This window comes from Neopelma chrysocephalum, unplaced genomic scaffold (genome assembly GCF_003984885.1).
Source record: "Neopelma chrysocephalum unplaced genomic scaffold, ASM398488v2 Primary Assembly neopelma1_96234, whole genome shotgun sequence".
NCBI lineage: Eukaryota > Metazoa > Chordata > Aves > Passeriformes > Pipridae > Neopelma > Neopelma chrysocephalum.
In genome coordinates this window covers 13238-23226 of record NW_020924883.1, presented here as the reverse complement: position 1 = coordinate 23226, position 9989 = coordinate 13238, and the positions used below count along the sequence as shown (strand labels likewise).

Genomic DNA, 9989 nt, shown 5'->3' with positions numbered 1-9989 from the left:
AGGTATAATGTTTCAGTCTCTGACACATGGTAAACTCGGCTCTTCCTGCCTTTTCAGGGCTTGACACCTTCAGCACTGGAGGGAGGGATGGGCCCAACTGCCCATTAGACGTATAATGTAAAAGTCAAAAGCCTGCAAAAACCTCCTAGAATGCATAAATCATTAACCGTTTCAGTCTCTGACAGTGTGTGCCAGCTAAGGTCGATACCAGTGTCCTGGAATCAAAGGAGGTAGCTCATGCAGAAAAATAACAAGGCTTGTCTCAGAACAGCAAAATTTGAAGAAAGCAGAGAGGGAGGTAGCAAAGTTACATATGTTTAATATTATGGGCAACCACTATGGTAAAATGCTGAGAATTGCCAGAGACCATATGTTGCAAAACCAGTGCTGATTCAGAAAAAAACCTAAGAAACTGTCTGCACAAGATTGACAATAATTTCTTTCAGCCTTTCATCCTGAGATGACGACTGCTTCTTTCAAAATTAAAGCTGTAATGATACTCTGAGATACAGCAAGAGGTGGTGACGTTCCTATTGTTTGTCCATTTCAGCATGCAACAGGACATGTCAGACTTGTTCTTCTTCCAATGCGTGCCTTACTTGCAGAAATGGCCAGATATTGAAGCATGATGGGCACTGTGTGGTATCTGAGTACTGCTCTCCCACTGAGTTCTATGCTGAGGAAACTCAGACTTGCAAGTCTTGTCACAAGAAATGCTTCCACTGCTCAGGACCCACTGAACACCAGTGTCTTAGCTGTGAAAATAACCGCTATCTTCTCAGTAAGTGTCTCGCTCCTGCCTCTAGGTTTCATTCTACACCCAAAGCACAAAGTAGGAAAGTCTCTGTCACATTTATGCAATATCTAGGGCTGCATCAAACAATAAATACTGTAAAGTTGACCTGACAAGTAGGTAAATTGCACAGAGAGAATTTCTTCTGTGATGCTACCTGTAAACTCTTTATGAGACTGGGCTTGCCACTGAGGCCAAAGAAGGACTTATAAATAGCAATAAACTCCATGGCTAAACAAAACTCATATGTTTAATTTCCTTGGTATGTACTGTTCCTGTTTTTTCCTGGCCTTAAATAAAAAAAATAGAAGGCTATCCTTAGCTTCTTTTTTTTTGTTTGGTTTTATTTGTTTGTTTGTTTGGGGGATCTTTTTTTTTTGTGGGGGTTGAGTTGTTTTTGTAACTGTATCCACAAAGGGCTCACTTTTTCATTTTGACTTGTTTAATCCGTGCAGAGGTCTGATGAGTAAAGAAATACATAAACAGAGCTGTTAAGAAGTGATATATGGATCCCTAGGTCAGTATCTATTGGGTGGCTGAGGTGCAAAGCTACTTTTCTGATTTGGAGCAAAAGACTATACTATCTCAGAAACTAAATTGTAAAAAGCATTAAATCCTAGAACTTGAAAATTGCTTCTTTGTATATTCTTCTAAAAGTAAACAAAAATTTTAGATAACAACTGGGAGAAAAAATTATTAAATTATCTTTCATGCAGGAAAAATCTAAAGAGAACGTGGATTGAAACTGAACCTAAGCTTTTTGAGTCTAATTCTAATGCAGATTTTGCATTCTTAAATTTCTGAGGCCTTGCATCAGACCCGTCTTTTTTATCAACACACCCAGCTGCTTTGCACCATTACAATTGGTAAAGCTAAGAAACATCCTGAAGTTGAGAAAGAAATGCAAAAAAGAAAAAAAAAAACCACAACGCTCCCCCTGCAAAACCTAGAAATAAATAGAAGTATCTTCCTTTGCCCAGTTGCAACCCAAGCAGCAAAACTATCAAGACAAGCTATGTAATAAGTACAATCAACTCATGAGTAATTACTGCTCTCTAAGCTTGATGCACTTGCAGCTTGTTAGATTAGTCTTAACTTCTCATTCAGGACTCCTATTTTAAAGACTGAAAAAAAAGTGGGATCTACCTGGTATGCTTGGCAGCATTACAGACATTTAATCCCATTTAAGTAGCAGCCACAGACAAGGGTAAAGACCAGTAAACAAATGTCATTAAATCTCAGATATACCATCCAATTTGTCATATACACAAAATGCAATGAGATTGATGCTTAGAGCAAAATGTAAGGAAAATGGTAATGCAGATAGAAAGTTTCCTTGTTACTAGTGTTGCCTAGAAGTGGCACTTAAAAGAAATCTCTAAGACTCAATTTGTGAGTTAGAAATCAAGCATTCTTTACTTGGCGCCAGGTGCATTGGGTCATCATTTTGCCAAAATGCACATCGAGCTATCTTCGCTACACCCTATATGTCAGCCTTACATGATTATTCATTTTTTGTTCCCTGCATTCCTGTTACATATTCATGATGCTTCCCAACATTTATTATCATATATGCTTAGCCTTATAAGGTCTCTGAGGGTCTTCATTGAGGGTCTTGGTGGTCTTTCCTGTCTGGAGCCCCCCAGAGTTCTAAATTACCTCCTTGTGAACTTCTTCAGGACAATTCACCTAGTTATACAGTAACTGGGTGTTGCCTGGCTGGCTGCCTCAGTTCCCCTCCTCATTTTTTCTTTAAGTCACTTGGCTCAGCTATCTGTAGTTTCTGTATTGTAAATACTATCAGTTCTTTTGCATCTCTAAACCTCAACATCACTGGGATAAGATTTCTTTTGATTATTCTGAAAGAGATCACATCTTCTGTTTATTATTATGTTCATACATTTACATTCCCCAAAGTAAAAAACTTATTTGTTCTGCAGAGCCTGCTAATATGCATAAGACACCAAAATGAGGATTAATAAATTAACAAGACTTAGAAGAATCAAAAAATATTTCTATATCCCAACATTTTCTTTTCTTGTTCTGGTACATGTATATCAGCATCTCCTGTTACAGAGTTTGCTCTAGCACAACTGTATGAGATGTTTTATAGTAGCAGATGCTGAATATGATGTGTTATTCTGCATTGTTGTCTGTGCAGATACAACCTGTGTTGAAACATGCCCAGATGGATATTATGCTGATAGTGATGAGGGGCAATGTTCTGCATGTCACAGTGCCTGTGTCACTTGCACCGGAAAATACAGCTCACAGTGCCTTTCCTGCAAACCGGGTTGGTACAGACAAGGAAAAGGATGCGTAAACCAGTGTCCATCAGGGTAAGGTCCAAGATCTTTTGCTAAGAGCTGCACCACAGAGAGAGCTTTGAGAAATTAGATCGTTCAGCAATATTCTACTTCAGTAGAACTGTGTTTTGTTTCAGGTGAAAATTTCTTATGTTGTCCCAGTACAGAAGTGGTAGAAAACCTCCCCTCACAGTAGAAAACTCTCAGTTGGTGCCCAAGTTGGGACCATTTTGATATGGTGTGGCCATATCAAAGGTGATCTGAGGCTATATCTATACAGAACAGTGTGAACCAGAATATGAACTTATCTGTCCATCAGCTTGAGCACAGGAAGCAGTGCAACTTTCCTCAAGAACCTTTGCAGCTTCCCCTGAAGTTTTGATGAAGTTACTGGTTTTTTGCATTGAGTGAATGTTTATAATGGGTGATAATAAAAACAACCATTAAAACACCTCTCAACTGAGCACTCATAATTCTAGACAGAAACTTCTTTAATGAATCCATTTAAGTTCAAAATGTGAATTCAGTGTGCTCTTGTGACTATATCTCAGAAATTCAAATTTAGAAAGTGGACCTATGATTTCTGTTTCAGGTCCATTTAGTTTAAAAGTAGAGTACGATTGCACTGGCTGTTAAATTATCATCCCATTAAACTGGAGGTCTACAATGACCACATTTTAGCAAAACCCCAATGTATCAATTCTTCTTTTTACCTGAGAGCATAACTTAGGTGAATAGAGTCAAAGCAGAGTTGAGCTTTTTTGAGCCCTGCCTATTTATATACTCTGTGACTGAATTCACTCTAGATTTTAGAAAGTATTGCTTTATACACCTTCAGTTTACAAAGTCTTGCTCTATAGCTGAACTCCAATAGCCGAGGAAAATTAAAAGGAAATTAGTTCTATTTTCACTGAGATTGCAAGTAATTACTGTGTTCACATTAAAATAATTTTTATATATTGATGTAATCACAGTAAAAAGCTAAGAATTAAATATGTTTTGGTTTTCCTGTCGCTGCTGAGCTTTATGCAAAGCTATGACTATCTGATCTGTTTCAGGTATTTTGCACAAAATTCCACTGGATTATGTAAGAGATGCCACAAGAATTGTAAGGAGTGTACGGGACCTCAACCCACAGATTGTCTTTTATGTGATACATATTTCTACCTGTTGCACTCGAAGAATGAATGTGTTAGCTCTTGTCCTCAGTACTACTATGAAAACAAGGACAACAATGTCTGTGAAAGATGCCACCCTTCCTGTCTAACTTGTGAAGGTAAAAACTTATGCTCCACTTTGAGCAAAAAAAGTGTCACCAAAACACCTGTAATCTCTCTTCCAAGATTTGGAAACACTTCACAAAGATACATTACATGTACAGTGCTACAAACCTGGCAATGACCTAAGTAGCTACAGTGGGTGATGCAGGCCTCTCCCTGGCCCTAGGTGACTTGCTGCACTGACTGTTCCCTGCTGCCACCTTACTTTTACAGTATTGAACAACTGAGATGAAAACAAGGATATGAATTCCTGCCAAGCGGTCCACAGGGCTTCCTCAAGCACAGAGCACAAATGTAAAGACAGTCACTTAACAGGAAGGGCTGGGACTGAGTTCTGTTGCCAAGTCAATGAAGGGAAACAAATGGACAGTGGTAATGAATTTTCCATCAGCCAAGCCTCTCTCAAAGATGCCCATCAGCTTCAAAAATGGGCTCTGTTAGTTGCAGAGCTGGACTCATTTCTCACACAAATACTGAATAATAAGTGAAATATACCTTAATCTCTGAGCCATCCTACTGTATGCTACTATGTAAAAGTCAAGCCAAGGAACCTAATTCCAACCACACATCTGTACAGTCTGCAATGGGAAGAGTAAAGACCCATAGAGCATATCTTTAGGGTAAAAGAATATATATATATATATATATATATATATATATGTATGGTGACACACTTATGTATTCAGTTTCTTAGTTTTCCTAATTAATCTGTTTCTGAAGCAAGCAGCATTAATCAGTTAGTTAGGAGGGCTAATAAGTATGGATTTTGTGAAGGACAGCTTTTGGCTAAGGTTCTCCACAATTTTACTTCAGTGCACTGATCTAATTGATTTTCCTGAATGTGTCAGAGCTTCCCTGTACAACTGATTCCAGAATCATCTTTTCATGAATATAAAAACACATAAATATATTTTGTGGGCACATAAAAAAACAAGACAAGGCCCAAACTTCTTCTAATACCAATCTCTTTCTAATACCAAACTCTTCATGCTGAACTCCTCACCAGTGATTCTTGTTGTTGACAAATACCCTTTTGTTTTAGTGGTAGTGGTCAGTATGATTTTTAAAGGAAATTAGCTGACAATTTTTCCTGTTGTAATCTTGTTTTTTCATTTGTCCTTCTAGGAAAGGGAGCATTCAGCTGCACATCTTGCGTATGGAGCTACAGTTTATTAGGTGGAATGTGCAACTCAGACTGTTTTGTAGGTGAATACAAAGTCCAGGAGACACCAGGACAAGAGGTACCCCTTTGTAGGCCTTTTCTGCTATGAACCTTACACAATGCTTGGAACAGATTGCTCTTTGCTGAGTTTTTAAGTGTGCTTATCTTTAAGTATGTTTACTTGTTTGTTGTCTTGGCTGAGGAAGCATTGTTTCTCTTTCTGGGGTTGTCAACTATAGAGTAATCCTCTATAGTCAACAATGATATCAAAACATTGTTTGATGATATGATATCGTGTGAACAAAATCAACTATATTAGTGATAGAGCTAATATCACTATATATTTCAGTATAAGTGAGATTTGCCCATGGATTTCTGATACCATTTCTGTAAGAAATCACTTTGCATTTCTGATTGAGAGCTTTGCTGGCAGAAACCTCTAGTGGAGGGACAGGCTAAAGTTAACAGAGCTGTATATTTAGAAGAATAGGACTACAGTTAGATTTGGGTCTGTGCAACAAGTCTGGGCCCTCCAGTTTCCACATTTCCACACCAACTGCCTTCCAAAAATGTTTATTCAAGAGTATATCGTGAAGGCATAGCAGCTTGCCTGAGATGTTGGATACCCTGGAGTCTCTGGCCTGGAATATCCCCTTAGCATACCAGTGAGAAAACAGCCTAAGAGCTGGGGACCACAGAGGTCTGCAGGTCTTTGCAAAAGCTTTGACTCTAAGAAATTGTGATCTGCTATGATCCTCCCATCTTGCACAGGTTCTTCAATCCAGGATAAGCAGCCTTGCAAGTCTGACAGCAAGTTTGGTGAAAGTTTATTAGAGTTTCCAAATCCTCACAGTGGGGTCCTTGGTCCCACAGCAGAAAAATAAAGTTTTTTCCCCAGTCAGCCAGGAATTGTGAATGCTGGAAACCCTGAAACACCTGACCTCAGAGCATTCTGCAAGGCACATGTGACCACAGTGACCTTTGGTGGTCTTTTTACTAAGAGGGTCCTAGGAGCCTATCTGGGATTTGAGAAGAGTATTTGAATCTAAGCTGGTTTTGTAGGAAAGAACCAACACAATCTAATAGAAATCTGTTTTGCTAGAAAATTTCCAGCCATCTTTATTCCTTATTTCTGCTCATTCTCCGGTTAGAAAGAAAATGCATTCTCTCAGCTGTCTTTTTTTTTTTCTTTCCCTGGGATATTTCATGTTGCTTCTTTCATGTCAGTTACTTTTAATGATACTCTTGAGGAACCTTCTGGAAAGTCACTTTACCATCATTACTGCCCAACTACCATAGATCTGCTAGCGTGGGACTAGTAAAACAAAAACACACCTTCTGGCCCAAAGAGCTTACAGTGTGAATAAACTTTATCTTCCTGTCTAGCTAGGTGAGATCTCTAAGCTCCTACAACAATTTATCCCATCTCCCTACAAGCAGACCACTGAGAACTCAGGAAATAGGAAATTTTACATTTGCTACTGTATTTTGCCATTGACACTCATGGTGCCCAGAGATGACCAAACAGATAGTGAATGACGGGACAGAACTACCAGGTCGGATCCCAAGAATCCAAAATGAAAGGTGCATTACTTGTGTTCTGTGTTCGAAGGAAGATGAACCCAAGTGTGAGAAATGTGACAGCTCATGCACTGAGTGCAAGGGACCTGGTCCTCTCAACTGCACAGTCTGTCCAGCTAGCATGCAGCTCTACCTAGAGGAAAGTCGCTGCCTGCCCTGCTGCAGTGACTCTGGTCCAGCAGGCAACACAGAGTGCTGTGACTGCAGTGAAACACAAGGTAGGACCATGCTGAAGAGCAGTAATAGTGCTGAAGGGTTTTATGGCTGATTAGGCTGACATTTAAAAATCAAAAGGGGAATAGACCAAAAATGTGCTGCTGAGCTGATGGCAGTGTGTTTCTACTGCTCCATCACCAGAATGGGAAAGGCTTTACAAAAATAACAGCAATCTCAACTGTTGCTAGAGATGGCAACTTCTCTCACTCACAACCATTATGTTTATATTTTATAAACCGGGTGACTGAGAAGTGCTTGCTTCAATGGTAGAAATCTGAATAACTTCATTTGTGTGCCTGCCAGCTTTTCTGCTTCTTTATGATTATTTTGAATCAAATAAAGAAGAATAGGTATCTCAACAGCCTTGTTGACATCCTTACAATATCACAGCTACAAAAATACAGTGGTGCTACTGGAAAAGTAAGCTATCTAGTTAAATGCTTTTAAAAATGTACACAGTCCTAAACACTGTACTGGGCTTTTTAAGACAGATATACCACACACACACAAACGCAAACACATGCACACAAGTTCATTTAATCTTTTTTATTTTCTTTTTAACTGCTGTTGTAGATGACTGTGTATTACAGAACACTGTACCCCCCAAGAGAAAAAGCAAAACTACTTTCTTTGTTATCACTTGCATTTTGCTTCTCCTTGTCATTGGAGCCATTGTATTCATCTGGAGAAGATCAAGAGCCAAAACCCAGGCTGTCAATAAAGGTGGGTATGAAAAACTGACAAATCACTCCAAAACCTTTCCTTCCTGTGTGAACAACTACCACAAGAGTCCCAGTTACCAGGAGGATCAAGTGATTGAGTACAGAGATAGAGAAAATGAGGATGATGATGATGAAGAAGATGACATTGTATACATGAGCCAGGATGGCACAATCTATCGCAAATTTAAATATGGACTTTTGGAGGATGATGAGGAAGATGAACTTGAATATGATGATGAAAGTTATTCATTTAGATAAGTTTTTACTAACTTACTAATAGTAAATTGGTCCTGCTCTGTTGTTTTTCCTATGAAATTACAGCAATTTAGTTAAGTATGTTTAGTTACTTGATAGCATGCTGACCTCCAAATTTTTTGCTAATAGTTATTGTGAGAGCAGAATGGTTTCTAAAAACACTTTTTCGTAAAGCTTTGCATAAATCCTTTCTAGACTTTTAAGTATCACTCCAGATATAGTCTGGTTAAGAGATTATGTTTCTGTGCATTTGTGCGGAGAATAATTCCTTTCCCAATATGTATTTGTGTGCATTATAAGTAATACAGACTTTACTTCAAACTATGCACACACACTTATTAAGAACCTTGTCAATCACTACCAGAAATGTGATAAGCAAAGTTAATATATCTACCTTATGAACACCACTGGGATAGGGTGACAGTAGTTTACTACTTTGTGATTATAGTTACTCAGAAGTTCATGATAGAGTAGGCACTTGGCTGACTTTACCTAGGTTTTCTTCACTGGTGTCACCTAGTGCATCTGTGTTCCCTGAAGCCAACACATTTCTCTTTATAATCCTTATAGCACTCTTTCCAGGGAATTTGGGCATCTATGATGTGAAGTTTTAAGATTTCTGATGATGACTACTCCTCACAACCATATTGTATTCACAGTTTATATGAAATATAACTAAAATATTTTATATATCAGCCTCTGATTAAAATTTATGGTGAGTGTTTGTCAACTAATCTTTCATTGTACTGGATTTACCACAAAGGGGAGTATTGTTAATAAGCATGGCACACACATACACATGCCCCAAGCAGCTTTTCTATTTCTATTATAAATGGCTCAGGGTGTTCAGAAAATGGCAAAGGGGATATTTAGCACTTATTTGATAACTTAAAAGAACATAGAAATATGATTTTTAATTATTATTATTGTTATGATAAAACATCATTTTAAAGAAAAGTATACTTTGTGGACCTTTGTTGTGAAGGAATAAATTCTTTAACTGTCTCAAAAATGCTGTTATTTGTTAAGTTTCATTCACCTTCAGAGTTCCTTTAGATTTCCAGTGAAAAGAACTGCTCTAGAATGATAAACCAATTAGATTTAGTGTCTACAAAGGAATTGTGTGAAAATACCGGTTTTATGGCTCAATACCTCAGTGGAATTTTTTGCAATAAGTATTCCTAAAGACCTCAAGATAGTTCCATCTGTAAGATTAATGAAGTTTTATGGTGAGGTCTGAATTTTAACCTTCTAGTCATTTCACCTCCAGTAAGGGAGAGGAATGTCATGTGACTTCACAAAAGCTGAAACAAGTAGCTATGTTTATCAAAAGTTGTACGACAGCAAGGTACTTTGGAAAGATGCATGTTCTCTTTCTGGTGGTTTGAGACCCCCAAAATCCAATTTCCGAGCCCAAGCCCCCCTCCCACAACTTACCCCGGTGTGAGATGGGTTTTCCAGACACAACACAAGACTCAAGATGGGGGGAAGGGAATTATATTACAATTATTGCACAAATAAATATTATAATACATTATATACACAATCTTAACTATCTCTCCTATGATAAAGAAGTATTTACATTGCATCAAATCTCTTTTCCCTCCAATAAAAGTCCAGAAGGGAAGAAGGGAAGATCCTTTCCACTTTCAGAGCAGCAGTGTTTCTCTTCTT

General features: G+C 38.2%; 1 protein-coding gene across 1 annotated transcript in view; it reads left to right on the top strand.

Annotated features, from left to right (window-relative positions):
• Positions 1-9302, top strand: part of LOC113981185 (proprotein convertase subtilisin/kexin type 5-like) — a 14711-nt gene extending 5409 nt beyond the window's left edge. Inside the window, exons 4-9 of the mRNA XM_027708438.1 lie at positions 551-781; positions 2955-3132; positions 4158-4375; positions 5505-5620; positions 7154-7340; positions 7912-9302. Of these exons, the coding sequence (XP_027564239.1) occupies positions 551-781; positions 2955-3132; positions 4158-4375; positions 5505-5620; positions 7154-7340; positions 7912-8318 (1337 nt within the window). The 3' untranslated portion in view covers positions 8319-9302. The remainder of the gene's footprint in view (positions 1-550; positions 782-2954; positions 3133-4157; positions 4376-5504; positions 5621-7153; positions 7341-7911) is intronic.
• Positions 9303-9989: the final 687 nt, after the last annotated feature.